This window comes from Geotrypetes seraphini, chromosome 10 (assembly GCF_902459505.1).
Source record: "Geotrypetes seraphini chromosome 10, aGeoSer1.1, whole genome shotgun sequence".
Lineage (NCBI taxonomy): Eukaryota > Metazoa > Chordata > Amphibia > Gymnophiona > Dermophiidae > Geotrypetes > Geotrypetes seraphini.
The window spans coordinates 141,695,089-141,713,322 of record NC_047093.1 but is presented as its reverse complement, the minus strand read 5'-3'; the positions used below and the strand labels follow the sequence as shown (position 1 = coordinate 141,713,322).

The following is an 18,234-nucleotide window of genomic DNA, read 5'->3' as shown; positions in this document are numbered from 1 at the left end:
AAATTGCTGATATTAATAAAAGGGTCGCACAGCGTGCTCTGCTTGCTTCGCACCTTCCATTCTCTGCCGTGGCCTCCACTTTTCCAGACCCGTTAATAGGGGTAGACAGGGGGGCTGCAGCATCTTGAGTAGGCCCCTGCCCTGAGCTGGTACCAGACTCATCCTGCTCTACTGACTGGGACTCAGAGAGATTCGCAATCTCCAGTGATTCGGCACTTCTTGCATATTCACAGCTCGGGGCCAGGCTACAGGGTTGGAAGTCCTGGTAAGTTGAATGGAAGGTGACTAGTGGGGGACAGCTGAGAGGCAGACCCCTGGTCCTGCCTGGGAGGGTATAGGAGAGCCTATAGGGAGAAAACAGCAAAAGCATTCAGTGAGCATCAGCTCGCTGCTCTGGATGCTACAGAACGGCAACACATACAAAACCCTTCTGCTGGCTTTTAAAATCATATAGGATATGAAAAAATTCCTCCCATAAATAACAAATACACTGGGAGATCACCATCAAGAATGAATACCAGACATTAAACGATAATAATTATATACAGTGGTGCCTCACACAACGAACTTAATTCGTTCCAGGAGCAAGTTTGTTATGCGAAAAGTTCGTTATGTGAAACGCGTTTTCCCATAACAATACATGTTAAAAAAAATAATTCGTTCTGTAGCATAAAATATGCTAAGATGACATAAAAAAAGATACATTTTTTGTTATTATTTTTATTTAGATACATCTAAAAACATAATTGTTTTTTAAAACAACACACATTTTTTAAATTTAAAGACAGACTAAGTAGAGTCTAATTTTACAGTGAGAGAGGGCAGAGTCTCAGCGGCAAAAACTGGGACTTAACTGTTCATTTTTTTTTTTCTAGCATCGGGGAAGCGGCGAGAGTAGCTCCGCCCCCCCCAACGCATCAGCAGTAGGCGCCGGGCCCCTGCGAGCCGACGGTCCGCCACTGCACAGGGAGCCAGGCGGAGAGAGGGCAGTTAAGCGCAGTGCCTGCGCGGAAGGATGCAGCTCGGGCGACTTCGTTGTGTGAAACGAAGTTCGTTGTAGGAAGCAAGACATGAAGTTCGTTGTGCGCAGCATTCGCTGTGCGAGGCGTTCGTTATGCGAGGCACCACTGTATATTAATAATTTAAATCATGGTGATGGGTCCTCAGTTTACACAACTCACAATCAGGACCAGCCTGTAATATGGAGTTGAGAGAGCATAACCCAACAGGGTTTTATCACAGGTGTAACATCCCTGGACCCATTGTAAATTTTGTGAAAATGTGCAAAAACACAAAACATTCATCGATATTAAACTCTCCAGTGTATTATGTGCAAAAATGCTATAAAGTCCTAAATGGTAATATCAACTCCCAAAAATGTCCTCTTTCAATACTGAATCAATGTGAAAAAATGTCCAGTGTTATCATGAACAAAAGAGTACTTATCTCACAATTACTTTTTTTTTTTTTTTTTTTTTAATTCTTTTTTTTTTTTATATTTATAAATTTATTCAATTGTTACAACTTATAACAATTCCATGAAAATGAATAATCAAGGAAAATACATCAAAATAAAAGAAAATCTAATTCAAGTCCACATTATATGAGGGCTGCTTATTCTATTGGCATCACCAAATAATAAGTAAAAAAAATTTTTAACAAGAAATTATTCAATAACCTTCAAGTCAGGCAAAAGAAAGAACTTCTATATTTCACTCAACCTCAATCTCTGTATTAGTTTCAGGTAATATATTTACTTTATTTTTATCTTGAAGAAAATTCTCTAAATGAGCTGGATCTACAAAAACATATCTAACATTTTGATATGTCACCAAACATTTGCATGGGAATTTAAGGAAAAAAGAAGCTCCTACACCCAAGACTCGAGTCTTGAGTTGTAGGAATTGTTTCCTCCTGTATTGTGTTTGTTTGGAGACATCTGGAAAGACGTTTATCTGTTGACCACAAAACAAGGCATTCTTATTTAAAAAATATAATTTAAGAATGTCCTGTTTTTCTATGTCAGTTTTGAAAGTGACCAACAGTGTTGCTCTTTTGGCTATAAAATCCTTCGATGAGTCCAAGAATTGAGAAATATTTAAACTGTCAGGAGACACTAATTGATCCATTCATTCTTTATTCGTTTTTAAACTTTCATCAAGTGTACAGAAATCATAATAAACACTATTCATTAGACCACTTGAACATCTTATCATTGTATCTTCTAAATATAAATGCAACCCTCCCTCTAAGCCCATTATTCATTATAAGATCATAAACCCTCTCATTAAACCCTTGCCCTCTTTCATCACTAAGGGGTGTATAATTAATAGAAAAATGGCATATAATCAAGACAAAAAGATGTTAATGGCTCCCATATTTTTATAAAACTTTTATACTTTCTATTCTGTACCGCCAGTGATCTTTCCATTCTATATAAGTGACACAACGAATTCCACTAGAAATTAAAATTAAGTCTACTGTGGTCTTTCCAGTTATTAGTAATATGTTGGATGGCAACTCCTGTCATGATCAATAAAAGTTTATTGTTACTCGATGATATCTGACTCTTTTTTCTCACGGACATTCCAAATATCACAGTATCATATGATAACGCTACATGATTTTCCAATAAACAATTTATTTGATCCCAGATTGAGGTCCAAAAGGCTAAGATATGGGGGACAGTAATACAAAAGATGATCCAAAGTCCCTACATCCAGATTACAATGCCAGCATCTATTAGACAAGAAACTATTTCATTTTTGTAATCTAACTGGGGTCCAAAAAGCTCTATGTAACAGAAAAAAAACAAGTCTGCCTCATAGACGCTGATATTGTACATCTCATTCTCCAAGACCAAATTTGTGGCCATTGAGATGCTGAAATCTGATGCTTAATCTCAATGCTCCAAATATCCCTAAGACCATTTTTAGGCTTTTTTAAAATCAGATCATTAATAGTTTTATACCATTGCGCAGCCTGGTGACCCAGAAAGTCCGCCTGAAAACATAAAAATTCCATACTGTACTGAGTATTAAGAGTTTTCCATTCAGGGAACCCTGCCTGAATGGCCTGCTTCAATTGCAACTCACAATTGCTGACAGACAATTCATTCCTGCCACAATGTTGTCCATGCCGTTCAAATTGAAGCACGCCTTAGTAAAAGAACCCCTTAGTTTCACCGTTGTTACAATTACCCAAACATAGCTTAAAGAACTTTAAATAAATAAACTCCAGTTCATAAAGGCTGTCCCTCCTCTGCTTTTATTATTTCTGCCTCTCTTCACAGCTTTAAAAAAGTGTATCAGCCTTTCTGGCAGCACACAGGGGAGGGAGTGGTTACTTTCTCTATAGCCAACACTGTTATGAAACTTAAGTGTCAGCAGGCAATGGTGGATAGAACACAGACTCAGCATCTGCATCCCCTTCCTCTCTGCAGGAAGCAGAGGGACTGCATCGGCCTTACTTGTTATTGCTGTCGCCCACAGCCAGCGCTGACTGGTTCATAGCCCGGATCCAGCTGTTCATGTCCTCCTGGGTGTCAGCACTGAAATAGTAGGTCCTCATACCAGGGTGCTCTGCCTGCGAAAGTGTAGATGGGGTGGGGTTGGGGGCAGAGAGGAAAGGCGATTATCTTTGCCCTTCTGGAAATAGAAACATAAAAACATGATGGCAGATAAAGGCCAAATGGCCCATCCAGTCTGCCCATCTGCAGTAGCCATTATCTCTTCCTCTCTCTGTGAAATCCCACATGCCTATCCCAGGCTTTCTTGAATTCAGACACAGTCTCTGTTTCCACCACCTCTACCGGGAGACTGTTCCACGCATCTACCACCCTTTCTGTAAAAAAGTATTTCCTCAGATTACTCCAGAGCCTATCGCCTCTTAACTTCATCCTATGCCCTCTCATTCCAGAGCTTCCTTTCAAATGAAAGAGACTCAACTCATGCGCATTTACATTATGTAGGTATTTAAACGTCTCTATCATATCTCTCCTCTCCCGCCTTTCCACCAAAGTTTACAGATTGAGATCTTTAAGTCTGTCCCCATATGTCTTATCACGAAGACCACACACCATTTTAGTAGCCTTTCTCTGGACCGACTCCATTCTTTTTATATCTTTTTGAAGATGCGGCCTCCAGAATTGTACACAATATTCTAAATGAGGGCTCACCAGCGTCTTATTCATTGGCATCGATACCTCCTTTTTTCTACTGGCCCTACCTCTCCCTATGCAACCTAGCATCCTTCTAGATTTCACTGTCATCTTTTCAACCTGTTTGGCCACCTTAAGATCATCACATACAATCACACCCAAAACCCCCTCTTCCGTCGTGCACATAAGTTCTTCACCCCCTAAATTGTACCGTTCCCTCTGGTCTTTGCAGCCCAAATGCATGACTTTGCATTTCTTTGCATCAAATTTTAGCTGCCAAACTTCAGCTTTATCTCCTGTCCTGTCTTCCCACCCACCCCTACCCCAACCAAAAGCCAATGAATCTGTATATCCTCTGTCCTCCTATCCACTATGATAGTAATAATCAGATTCTCTGATACCAACTTTATATCCTAACATGAAACAAAAATATTTGGTAATTTGGAATTTCAGAATCAAGTGCAACGAACCACCTGTAGAGTGTAGTGCCTGGCAGCATGATAGGGGAGAGGAGCAGAAGGTGACCCAGTGGTGGGAAAGAGTCCCAGGCACTCGGTTTCTCACCTTGAAAGCGAACTTGCGATTCTTGGTCTCCTTGGTGCTGGCTGCTAAAATCTCATAGCTGGGGAGCAGGATACTGCCCAGCACCGTCTCTTCACGGCTGTCTACAGGATGGGAAAAAGAGAGAGTCAGCTGTGGAAGTCTCCATCTCACCTCTCCCATGCAAACCATGGCTTCAAAACTGCCTAAGACTGTGAAGAAAGTTTGTAGGCCATGATCCTTTCGTTGCACATGAACACTACAAGTCTCAGAATGCGCCAGGACAAGCTTAGCATGCCTTCACCCTCCTCACCCCCAAAAGTTATAGACTTTTTTCTATTTACACATTTTCCTCCCCTTCTTTGGGGCTGGTGTAACAGTTAGGCAAAATTAGGCAGTCACCTAGGGTAGCAACTTCCTGCAAACGGGGGGGAGGGGGGAAGAGGGGAGGAGCAAAATTTAATACTTAATAAAGGTATGATTTCTGATTATGTTTTTTATAGGATAATTGCAAGACAATCATTATCATTGAGTTTATTTATCAAAATCTTGGATGAGGGGGATAGGCTAGGGGTCTGGAGAGCAGGGTTGAGGTTTGCCCAGGATGCCCTGGACCTCCTTCCCTCTGGCAGGTGGAAATATGGGGCATGACTTGCTTCACGATCGGATTTGGAAAGATAGGAAATTAAAAATCCAAATTCAGCAAATGTGCTGCGATGCCACTGCTTGCACATCAAGTGAGAGAGAAGGCAGGGTAAACCCGGGCATGTCTGGAGGTTAACATGCAGGAGGAAGAGCTTACCTCGATAATAGAAAAGGCAGAAATTGGACAGGACGAACCACCTCCTTTTCCAGAGCCTCAGGCCTGCACTGTCCTGTTACAGGGGACACAGACGGGTGTTAGTGGAGTGAGATGTCAGACACCCTGCTCCTCAAATTTTATCCCACTGGAGAGGGGGCACAGAGATTCACATCTGGTTTAACCCCATCCTCTCCCTTCACTATGTGAATGCATTATGCCTTAGTCCAGCGCTTCTCATCCCAGTCCTCAGGGCACACCCAGCTAATCAGGTTTTTCAGGATATCCACATTGAATATGCATGAATTTAACTGATTCATATTTATTATGGATAGCCTGAAAACCCCATTGGTCACTATGTTGATTTCAACCCAAAAGAATAGGAAAAAAAACTTCCCCCCACCCGAAATGAGAAAAGATTCTTTTAAAACCCCTTTCAAGAAACATTTTCATCTCGCACACCCCTAAATTCATCTACTGACCCCTTGGGACCCACCTCAGAGGATGTAGGAGTGACCTCATGCCTAAACAAAGCCCTGAGAATCCAGGAAACCCAGATTCAAATCCCACCACCAATATGCCTTCTGGTTGTGGACTACCCCCTTTATCTCCCATCCTAAGTGAGATTGTAAACTCTTCTGCACAGGTCATTCCTGAACTTCTGAATTATTTATCTTGGCTTTTCATGCCAGTGCTGAGATGGCTCTCCTTTGGGTGGAGAGTGCAAAGTTTAACAGTACCAGACATAGATCAGCTGGGTCCAGGCCTATTCAAACTGATATTTTCACTTTCCTCTCCAGCTCTGTCAGAGTTTGTGTGTGTGTGTGTGTGTGTGCGTTGGTGGGGGAGAGGGCAGGATGAACTGTATCAGGACTATATCTCTGGAATTACAGATAGTCTATCTAGTAAGAATTGTTTTTGGACCATACACAACCACAAACGAATTTGTAAGTGTTTTAGCCAAGATCGATTTCGGCTTATAGTACAAGCGCTGAGTTTATCAAAATTGGACTACTGTAAATACTATATTTTTAGCTATTTAGGTTGTCCTAAATATTTACTTAAAAGGTTGCACCCTGTCGAAAACACAGCGCTAGATTTGTTCACACAAAAAATCTGATAGAATTACCGCTAGTAAGAATTGTTATATGTAACTTCATTGCCTACCACTGGAGGCCAGAATTGAGTTTTATTTTCAAAATTCTTCATGGCCAGGCCCCAATATATTTGTATAGGTCTGTGGGCAGGGGGGCGGGGTTTCACTTTAATTCTGTTACATATAATCAATTAAAACTAAAATTTTCCTCTACTACGGGTATCAGATTTTTTAAAAATAGATTTTTTTTCTGTTTTCCTATTGTCTGGTAAATTATGGAATCTTCACTCAGTTTCAGTAATGCAAACATACGTTTGTGCTTAGTTCTGCGGAACAATCAAGACTATGTCATTCTGAAAATACAAGTGTGCTTCTCCTTGAATTGTGTTTTAAGTTGTTTTTATTGTATGATTCTGATTAGATGATATTTGTTATATTCTCCTCTTTTTGCTTATTGTAATCCGCCCCGAACCTGCAATCGGTGTAGACAGAATATAAAAATGAGGAAAGCAAAGTACTCCCCCCATCCCATGAGGACACAGGAGCGGCTCGTGCCTTGTACCTGCTTGCAAAGCCATCCGCGTACCACCACTGGGGCATTCTGGTCTCTCTTGATGGCGTTCTCCCTCTTCCCAAAGGTGTGCACCTTCTTCACTGATCGGATAGACTGGCGGGAGGGGGGGAGGGAAATTTAGGTTTATTCAAGAATTTACTGTACCACCACGCTGCTCACGTTACAGCGGTTTTACAAACCCCAAAAGATTACATAACACAAAACAGAGAACTACAAGAAAATAAGCAAGATGAAGACCCCACACTCAAAACAATCACGAGAGACACAATATAAAACCCTAAACTATAACATCAGGGACCTGCAGCACAAATACCTATAATACATAGAGACGCTGGCCTATCATTTTAAACTCCCATGGGTCCAAAAGATTCACAAAAAAGAGCTTTGTGAGTGGAAGCCTCCTTACTTAAATTCTAAGGGTAATCCAATGTGGCCAGTAGCTTGTTCCCTAAACTGAGAACCAGCCAAAAATCTGCACTATTTATTGTTTCCATAAGTGCCCACATAAAACATTCCTGAAAGCTGTAGTGAGGGCTGGGAGGTTGTGGTTTTCTCTATCTGCTGGAGCTGAAATTAATGGATCTTATCTGTGGTTTAGCAGGAAAACTGCAGTAAGGCTGGGAGCTTAGGTCTTCTTTATCAGCTGGAACTGAGATCAGCGGATCTTATCTCTGACTTAGGTCTAAGGAAAACTGCAGTGAGGTTTGGAAGGTTACAATTTTCTTCAACAGGCAGGAACCAAAATTGCTAGTTTTTGTCTGAGAGGTGGAAGGATGCTGACCAGTGCTGGGCATGCATAGCTCACCCACACCTTGACACTGCACATCATCTAGGGAAATTATGTTCTGATTGCCAATGACCTCCCCTCTGCCCCCCCCCCCCCAAGAGCTGGTGAACATGGCATTTGCCCTGAGCTACCAAAACAAAACTGCAGACTGTGTAAAAGATGCAGGCAAATTTTAATATGACAAGAACACAATATATAAAACCCTTTTACCAATAAAGGGACCCGACACGGTCCGTGTTTCGGACAAACCGTCGTCAGGGGTCCATGGTAAAATAGGGGGGGCTAAAAAATGCCACAAAAAATGAAGAATCTCAACGGGATGCCTGTGTGTATCAAGTTCGCCAAAAAAAGCCAACAGCAGTAAAGCGTATCAAAAAATTTGCCCTGAGCTGCCTTGCCAGCAGGGCCCCTAAGCCTGCCCAAAAGTGAAGCCAGTACAGCCTGCTGATAGGCTTTGGGGTTCCCTTGCAAATTTCTGCTCTGGGCCCCAGCATGTCTAACGCAGACCCTCCCGCTCCTCCCCGAAGTTGCCACTTACCTTTGATTCAAGGGTCATAGAGGAGATGGTAGTCACGCTGCTGGCTACACTGAGCCCACTCCGGGGTCGTTCCACCTCTGACATGGCTCTTCACTTCACACACCTTCAAAAGACAAATCCAAAGAGTAACACAGTGGGCATTGATAGCAGGTGACAGAGGGAGCTGGGGTGGGTGTTCAGAGTGGGAATGCGCTTGTGCGAACTGTACCAAGTCTTTCTCTGGCTATTCGACTTAGGGAAGTGGTATTTCTCTGGCAACTCAAGAGTGTGAAGGTCAGATAGCCGTCTGTTCCCAGCACACAGCCCCGGATTGTTCTCTGCTACTGGTTCTCTCCACCCCCGCTCTGGATTCTGCACTGCCTCTCGTCCCTCCACCAGCTGCCAGAAAACTCAAACAGATGTACAGCCAAGAAAAGAAATGCTTAAGAGATGGGGAGAGGCACACAGTGTTAGAGTGTGTCTCTCAGGACACTGCTGAGGAGAAGCTCACATTGCAGGAAATCTGTCTATCAGGTCACTGCTCACACTGGTGGAGTTTCTCAGGACACCACTGAGGAGAGGTTCACACTGCTGGAGTCTCTTCGGACATTGTTGTGGGGCAGGTCACACTCTGTTTCTCAGGGCACTGCTGAGAAGTTCACATTGTTGAGGAAAAAGCTCACACTCCTAGCATCTTTCTCTCAGGGCACTGCTGAAGGGAAGGTCACGCTGCAGGAAATCTGTCTCTCAGGGCACTGCTCACGCTTCTAGAGTCTCACAGGACACTACTGCAGAGAGGTTCACACACAGCTGGTGTCTCTTGGGCAGTGGCAATGGCAGAGTCTGTCTCTCAAGACACTGCTGAGGGGAAGTTCACATTGTCAAAGTCTTTCTCTCAGGACACTGCTGAGGGGAAGCTCACTGTCAGAGGTGAAATCATTTGGATAGAGGGCGATGATGGCTGGTGTGTAGGAGGCTGCAGAACAAGGACCCTTCAGCAATCTGGGGAATGCTTCCCCCCACCTCCAACAGGATATCTACAAGTCAGGGGTCAGAGACCAAGCTGAGGAGAGGCTGAATGCCCCATTCATAGCCAGGCGATATGGGACAGTGCAGTCCAGGCAACGGCATGCCACCACCGAACAAGAGCTGCCAAGTACCCAGCTTCAGAAGGGAGATTTCAGACCAGTCTTGGATTTCCTGAGGCACTGTCGGATCTGTAGTGAGGATGGCAATGGCTAGGGTCAGGGACAACAAATCCCATAATGCTTTGGGATGGAAGTTTAAAACTAGGATTGGCCAGAGTCTCCCTCTTAGAACTGAGTAGCTTGGCAGCTCTAAAGCAGGGTGTACTGAGCCGGAAGTAGGATGGATCTGGGTCAGGAGCATATGCCAGATGCTGAGAGGCGCTGGGCATATGCCAGGGACCCCCCCCCCCAACTTCTTTAGCTGGGCACAAATCTCTCTCTGGGACCTGATACACGCCACATCTCAAAAAGAAAACTTAAACCCACTCTGGACACAATATCCCCTCATTTCTCAAAACACCCTGAGTCCTAGGACATCACTACCAGAACTGAAACCAGAACAGTTGCTGCACCCCAGGGTCTCTAGGACTAGGGTAACTGAGCGCAGCCAGGGCTGGAACGCAATGTTCTCTCTCTGTCCCCGGCCTGTGTTTTTTCCTTCAGGGTAGGAAAACAAAAGTACCTCTCCACTCCATTTGTGACCGTGGGTGGGGACTGGCTGAGTCTCTCCTGGGGTGATGGATATTTAATCTCTCTGAGTGCCTCGCCTGGCTTCATCTTTCCTGGTAAGCTCCTGTCAGCCTTCTAGCAGTCGCAGCACAGAGGTCCCACGCTCAGTGCCCTGACTGAGTCCTCCCCAGTGCTAGTGTCTTACCAGTCCCACACTCACTGCCCCGAGCTGAATCCTCCCCTTTTCACAGCACAGCTCTCACACATACTGTCCAGAGTGGAGTCCTCCCTGTAGCTCACTCTTTAGATTTATGGGCCCCCATAAAATAGACAATAAGTAAATATAATTAAATGAGACCACTTACCACGGTCTCCGAGAGTAAACACAAGGAGTAGTGGGGCTTACCAGGTCCCACACTCACTGCCCCAAGCTGAGTCTTCCCCAGGCCAGTACCACAGCCTCATGTAACTTTGAACTCTCCTCAGGCTGGTGCGAGTTGTTCCAGGGTCTTGTGGTGATGGTGGGAGGTGGGGATCACTTTCACAGCTGCTGTCTGTCTTTCTTCAAACAGGTGCTGCTTTTTCTTGCCCTGTTTCCAGTGGTACAGCTGTGCTTACCCATTACTATGAAATCTGGAGGTTCTCCCCCCAACACACACACATTCCCATTTGTAGCTCTGACAATCACTGAAAGGAATGCGTGTTTCTTACCAGTCTGGGACCCAGTCCTGCAGCTGGAGAGAGGGAAGGGCTGAGGCCCGTAGCCAGATGGGTTACTAAGGATCAGATCTACTGATCCTGTATCCCTGTATCCACTGTGTATCCCTGTCCGCTTCAGCTCGGTCACTGACTCTGTATGTGACCCTGGGGTGAGTTGCTTTATCCCCCTGTGTCCCCTGTATCTGCAGGCTCCATGTCTTTTATTTCTTTATATTCCCTTTTTTTTTTTTTTTTTTCTTTTGGGTGGGGGGTGGGGGAGGTTTTTATGGTTTTGAAATTTGGTCTATGCTGTATTATTCTGCCTGGTGGTTTTTGATTGTGCTTCTGACCAATAAACAGTTTTGCAAATAAAATGTTTTGCTTGTCTTGCAAAACACTTGCAAACCAAGTTACTTGCAATCCAAGTTTTTACTGTAAATAAAAACACATCCTAAGCATTAGATGCCACTTCCTCACTGCAGAAGCTAAATGTACAAGAAGGAAAATGAACTAGGATTCAGAGAAGAGAAAAATGCATATTGCACCCAAGGCATCATTCTTGTACACTGACATATTGCTGGGGAAAGATGTGAAATGTACCACAGAACACATCTTGAGCTGAGTGAAGGAAAAATTGCTTTTTAACTTTTAAAACTGAACATATTTGTAGCAGTGAATCAGAGAGTTCAGTTGTACATGGGCAGTGCCCACAGGAAGTCATAGAACAGACGTCACCCAGGAGTTAAAGCAGTGGTCTCAAACACGCGGCCCGCCAGGTACTATTTTGAGGCCCTCGGTATGTTTATCATAATCACAAAAGTAAAATAAAACAGTTTCTTGATCATACATCACAGGACGTGTCGAGGTGGAAGATGACATCCTCTTCCCCAAAGGACCCTCGACCACAAGAGGGCATCCGCTTAAACTCAGAGGGGGGAAATTTAGTAGTGACACCAGGAAGTATTTTTTCACGGAAAGGGTGGTAGATCACTGGAATAAGCTTCCGGTGCAGGTGGTCGAGGCCACCAGCGTGCTCAACTTTAAGAGTAAATGGGACATTTACGTGGGATCCCTACGTAGGATGAGTCACTAGCATCTAGACTTATTGGGGTGGGTCAGTAGAGTGGGCAGACTTGATGGGCTATAGCCCTTTTCTGCCGTCATCTTTCTATCTTTCTATGTTTCATATGTCTCTTTAGCTATAAATTACAATATTATTATTAAGACTTAGCCAAATAGAAAGATTTATAAACTATAAAGAGTTTAACCTCATGCAAAATTGTCATTTCTTTAATAAGATATTAACTATTTTTTTCTGAGGCCCTCCAAGTTCCTACAAAACCAAATGTGGCCCTGCAAAGGGTTTGAGTTTGAGACCACTGAGTTAAAGTGTCTTCACCTTGTGGGTCTGCTCTTTTCTCAGTTAAACTTACTTCTTATGTTGCTTTCCTCCTTCTGGGGAGTTTTCATGTCACCTGTTTCTTTACGGGTGAGGGTGGAGTGTTGGGAAGAAGAGAGACCAGGAATAGAACACATTCCTTCAGAAATGTATTCAAGACCTGTCTGAAATCTGTTTTAAAGGGCAGTAGCCAAACAATTCAATACGTTTGATCTTTAATTTGAAAAGATTTGTTCATGTGACTAAGTACTATCATTGGCTTCCGGTCGAAGCAAGGATACTTTTTTAAATGGGCTGTTTCTGTTACAAAAGCACTGTATGGTCTGGTTCCAATTTATTTAATTGACCATTTCAAATCTGCAGATAGAAAACCATCATTGCGTAAAATTACTATATTTTCGTTTCCTACAGTTAAAGGTTGTTCCTAAAAGCGATTTTTCCAGAGAATCTTAGCCTATAAAGTGGCGCACTGGGACAAGAGTCTTACCCCGTCTTTTACGAACGCATAGCACAGGTTTTAGCGTTGGAGCAGTTACCGCACCTGCTGGCGGTAAAACACGCACTATGCATTCGTAAAAGAGGGGTTTAGTAAGTTGATATTAGGTTCTAGTTCCTATCAGGTTTTTAGAAAGATGTTGAAGACTCATTTATGTGATAAATTTTATAAATGAATTTATAATCTACTGTGCATGTACAGTCTTCTTAATTCTTTTGTAAACCACAACCTGAAAGGTATTGCGGTATATAAATGGATTATTATTATTAACAATGATGAGTTTTAGAGGTCAGATAAAGCTAAGGATGACCTTCAGAGTCCATGGACAATACCGAAGGAATGTTTTCACGTGGCCTGTGCTGTTCAGGCACTAAGATGTCTTTAGCTAGCCCTCGCTATAACCTCCCACCAAGCTCTCCCCATAAGAGAGGAATATGTTAAAAGATGGTGCTGGGAGCTGAATTGGAACCCAGATATAACTCTGAAACTTTAGCCTTTTCTTGGGGAGGACTTATTGTGAACGTATGGCTTATCTTTTTAATTTGCAGGACTAAATAAACAGGTCCTTTCTTTACGATAAGAGGTCTCTGTGCAGATAGAGGCTGCCTGGCCATCCCAACAGAAAAATAAACAGACATTCCTGCTGAGACACGCAGAATCCGTCCAGTGGATTTCTGCCCTCCACCTCCTACTCACAAAGACAGCAAGCAGAAAGCAGCTGACGAACATCAAGGGGCCTCTGCCCGAGAATGAGAGATCTCCTAAAGGGGTTACGCCAGCTGTCTAACTCTGTCATGCCGTACAAGCAGCTGTGGTATTCTACTTAATGCTTACAGCCCATCCTCAAGACTGAAATATAATCTTTCCACAGAACTCCGACACTCCAGGGCACCAGACCCAAAACATCTCCACAGGATTATCACACTCTAGTGTCAGTGGGTAGGTGATTGGTTGTAGTTCAGGCCAGCATATTTGGCAAGGTTTGAGGGTCAGTGGCTGGGAAACATCCCATGTCATTCTTTAATACCAATAATTAATTGTTACAACTCAACTGATTTTGTGGGTGCATCGGGGCTCTGCCCTCAAATTTGAGTGACCTATGCAGAATCAGAGGAAGAAAGTATTTGACACGGTGACTGAATTTGTCCCCGTGGATAACTGTGGTGGAGAAGGACTGAGGTTGAGATAGACACTTAAGAATGACATGGGATGATTTCCTTCGGTTATCCACGGGGACAAATTCTGTCACTGTGTCATTCTCTAGAATTTGTCACCGTCCTTGTCCCCGCAGATAACCACGGGAAACCACTCCCGTGTCATTCTTGAAGGAGAGAGGGAAGGGTCAGAGTATGACTGGGCACAGCCACTGACCCTCAAGTCTTGCATTGAAGAATGCTAGTGTAGAAGGACTGAGGATGAGATAGACAGACACTAAAGAATGACACGTGATGTGGACAAACCCGTGTCATTAGTTCTTCAGAGCTCAAGGCATGAATCTCTTTGGCTTCTTGCAACAGAACACATGACATACACCAAAGGATGAATGTGACAAACTGATTGATAATCTGCAAAGGGGAAACAGCCAACACCCCCAAATCATCTTTCAAGGTGGCAATGAAGACCAGCTGCAGGCTCGCAGTGGAGAAAAGTGTAGTTACTTACCTGTAACGTAGGTTCTCCGTGGACAGCAGGATAGTCAGCCACATGTGGGTGTTGTCCCAACACCTCCCAATTTGCGGATAAGCTGTCCAATAGCTCAGAGAGATTTTTTTTTTTTTTTCTCTGAGCACGTGCAGTGCCCGGGCCCCACTGGGCATGCCCGAGCCCTACCCATTTCCTCCTGCTTCCCCCTAATCCCCAGGATGTTCCTAGCTGTGGCCGGGTCGGCCGTATGGGGAGGCGGGTGGGTTGTGTGGCTGACTATCCTGCTGTCCACGGAGAACCTACGTTACAGGTAAGTAACTACACTTTCTCCTAGGACAAGCAGGATGAGTCAGCCACATATGGGTGACTCCCTAGCCGAGGGATGTACCGACTGGACCTGCGCCTTAGCGCTTTGTGCATCCCTCGCCTGGCTGTGGAGGCCGAGCCGGGCAGGGTAATCAGGCAAAGCAGGTGAAGTTGTGGAAACAAGGTTTTAGATAAAGTGCTATGTTAACTGAGTAATAGTACTCACAGAACAGTGAACTGGTCAATGACAATCAATGAACAGTGAGAAACCAACTGGTCAACATGACCATTCGTACTTGCATGTGAGAATTCATACTTGCCTATTGGACATTCAGTCTAGACAGGAGTGCTGGAAGACCTACTTAACTCACAGAACAGCGAAACTGGTCAATGTCAATCAATGAACAGTGAGAAAACCAACTGGTCAACAGTGACAATTCGTACTTGCATATGAGAATTCATACTTGCCTATTCCACATTCAGTCTAGGCATGAGTGCTGGAAGACCTACTTAATCAATATCTATAACATCCTACTTGATCAGTGTTTGTCGATATTTATAACACCCTACTTGATCAGTGTTTGTCAAGGCTGTGCTAGTGGTTGCTGTCCCTCCCGGGAGGGAAGAGCCACTTCCAAGACTGCTCGGCCGAATGCATTTGGAGCGTGGAATGCTATGTCGAGGCAGTAGTGCTTGGTGAAGGTGTGCATGGAGGACCAAGTGGCTGCATCGCAGATGTCCCCTATTGGTGTGTGGTGCAGATGAGCCGTTGGGGTGGCTATGGCTCTGCACTGGTGGGCGTGGGCTCCCACCTGTGGTTGATGCTGCACTTTTCTATAGGTGAATTGGATGCACTTGTATATCTAGTACGAGCGCCTGCGTTTGGTGGCCGGAAGTGCTGGTCTGTTTTGGTCGTAGGAGACGAACAATTGAGGCTTGTCTAATCTGCTGCATAGTCAGGGCCCGCACACAGTCCAGGAGGTGTTTCTGAGATGGCTGTGTGCCTCCCTGTGGGGAGATGTAGAGTGCCGGGACGCATGCTGAAGCCACCTTGGGCAAGAATCGGGGGTGGGTTCTGGGTACCACCCTGTTCTCATGGAGGAGTTTGTCGGCCGACACGATGGTCAGGGTTTTCCCGGCCAGGAATACGGGATCTGCCTACCCCAAAGGTTTGAAGGGGTCGAGGTGAGCTGATGCGGCACCAAGTTGAGGTCCCATCCGGGCGGTGGTGGTCTGACCGGTGGGTGCAGATTGAACAGTCCCTTCATGAAATTTTGTGATTACTGGATGCCTCAACACTGGTTTGTTGTCTAGGCCAGTGTGGTATGCCGCAATTGCACTTAGGTGGACCTTGATGGAAGTGGTTTTTAGATCCCACTGAGATAAGCTCAGTATGTACTGCAGGATGTCCGGTATGGGACAGTTGTAGGGGTCTTGCTGCGTGTCTGTGCACCGGTAGCGGAACCTTCTCCATTTCAACCCATAGCGTTTTCTGGTTGAAGGTCTTCTGGCTGCCATAAGAGTGTGCTCCACGTCTTGTGGTAGGTTCATCCTCTCATCATCCATGCGGTCAGGGCTAAGGAACGCAGGTCGTGGTGGAGGGTAAGGTTCCCGCATTGTGTTATGAGAACTGCACTGATCGGGAGGGGGGAGAGGTGGGTGAACCGCTATCCCTTGCCGGAACGGGAACCATAGTTGCAGGGGCCCAGACAGGGCAATCATGATCACCGTTGCTCTGTCCTGAAGGATCTTCTGCAGGACTTAGGGTATGGCGGGTAGGCGTATAAGAGTCCGTGGTTCCAACTCACAGACAGACCGTCGGGGCTGAGACGGCGATGGGTTGATCTCTTTGCGCAGAAGGTTGAGTATTTTGAGTTCGGTTCGGTTGCAAACAGGTCGATGCTCGGTGTGCCCCAGGTACTGAAGATCTTCTTCGTCGCCGCTGGGTTGAGACACCACTCATCGGGATCCAGCTGGTGGCTGAGGCTTTCTGCCAGGTCGTTCTGCTCCCCCGGGAGGTAAGTTGCCTGGATGGGGCATTGAATAGAGTTGGTGAATCCCACATGCGGCAAGGTTCCTTGCATAGCAAGGCTGACCCTGTCCCTCCCTGCTTGCTGATATAGTGCATGGCCACCTGGTTTTCTGTTTGGGTGAGGACTGCCCTGCCTGTCACCCATTGTTTGAAGGTTTCAAGGGCATTCCCTATGGCCCTGAGCTCCAGTATGTAAATATGGAGTGAGGACGCCTGTGCGAAGATCGAGAAGGTGTGTCCCCCCTCCATGTTTGGAGGCATCCATGGTGGCCACCAGCTGGTGAGATGGTGGTCTGGTTTCCCTTTCGCTAAGTTATCTCGGGCCATTCATCAGTGAAGCGTCTTGTGTATGGGCTGGCGAATGGGTATCTGGGTGGTTAGAGGCTGGGTACACTGGTCCCAGTGACGTCTGAGGTGCCCTTTCAGGGATCTCATGTATAGTCTGGTGTGCTGGACAACAAAGACCGCAGCCGAGACACAGGAGGGAGCGTGCTGACGATGAGCTGCTGGCAGGAATGCACTGGGCCAGGGATGTCATGGCGTCGATCTGGTAGTCCCGTAGGACGGCCTTGGTCTGTGTGGTGTCGATGACTGCCCAGATGAACGATATCCCCTGGGTGGGTATCAGGTGAGATTTCATGTAGTTGATGAGGAACCCCTGTTCTTGGAGGAGGGTTATGGTTGTTGTCAGAGCTGCCAGCTGTCGAGATAAGATAGGACGCACACCCCTTGAAGGCGAGGATATCTTTTAGGCGTCACTATTGACAGGGAACTCTCTTTTCATGACCATATAAGTTCAATTGTTAAAACCTGCTTTTTTAAATTACGTATTATTCGATCTCTAACTTCTGTACTAGAAACCAGTTCAATCATTATTCTGGTTCATTCATTAGTAATTTCCCATTTAGATTACTGCAATTCACTCCTTAATGGTCTCCCTCAAAAAGAAATCAGACGCCTACAACTAATACAAAATACTGCAATAAAACTTATATATAAAATAGGTAAATATGACCATGTCACTCCTCTTTTAAAAAAAGAACATTGGCTCCCTGTCACTCATCGCATCACCTAAAAAATCATCTTACTTTCCTTTAAAATAAAACTCTATCATCTGCCCTCGTTCCTAGATAAACTTCTTATTCCTCAAAGTTCTCCACGCACACTAAGATCAACTGACCAAAAACTTCTTTTCATCCCCTCCTTAAAAGATTTCTACTACACACGGAAAGTAAACTTCGCAGTAACTGCACCTACTCTTTGGAATTCCCTACCACATCATCTCCGTGATGAACTTCGACTTGACAAATTTAAGACTGGTCTTAAAACTCTCCTATTCGGTGATGCATTTAATAATCATTAGAACTATTATTCTTTTTCTTCCTTTTCACTACAATCTCTTTGACAAAGCAACCCCTCCCTTTATGTACTACCCAACCCCTACTATCTCCTTTCTTCTTCTTTAATATGTAACTTTACCCATCCCTTT

General features: G+C 44.9%; 1 protein-coding gene across 6 annotated transcripts in view; it reads right to left on the bottom strand.

The window, feature by feature from the left end:
* PLEKHA4 (pleckstrin homology domain containing A4) overlaps positions 1-10,756 on the bottom strand; it is a 28,790-nt gene extending 18,034 nt beyond the window's left edge. For 2 of the 6 annotated variants that reach the window (XM_033959878.1, XM_033959883.1), the window contains exons 1-6: positions 8,494-8,852; positions 7,157-7,261; positions 5,502-5,574; positions 4,724-4,824; positions 3,470-3,585; positions 54-344 (exon numbers count right to left, since the gene is read on the bottom strand). In XM_033959878.1, the coding sequence (XP_033815769.1) occupies positions 54-344; positions 3,470-3,585; positions 4,724-4,824; positions 5,502-5,574; positions 7,157-7,261; positions 8,494-8,577 (770 nt within the window). In that variant the 5' untranslated portion in view covers positions 8,578-8,852. Of the gene's footprint in view, positions 1-53; positions 345-3,469; positions 3,648-4,723; positions 4,825-5,501; positions 5,575-7,156; positions 7,262-8,493; positions 8,853-10,182; positions 10,337-10,575 lie in introns of those variants that run through there. The other 4 variants (XM_033959881.1, XM_033959879.1, XM_033959880.1 and 1 more) reach the window with 4 other exon arrangements.
* Positions 10,757-18,234: the final 7,478 nt, after the last annotated feature.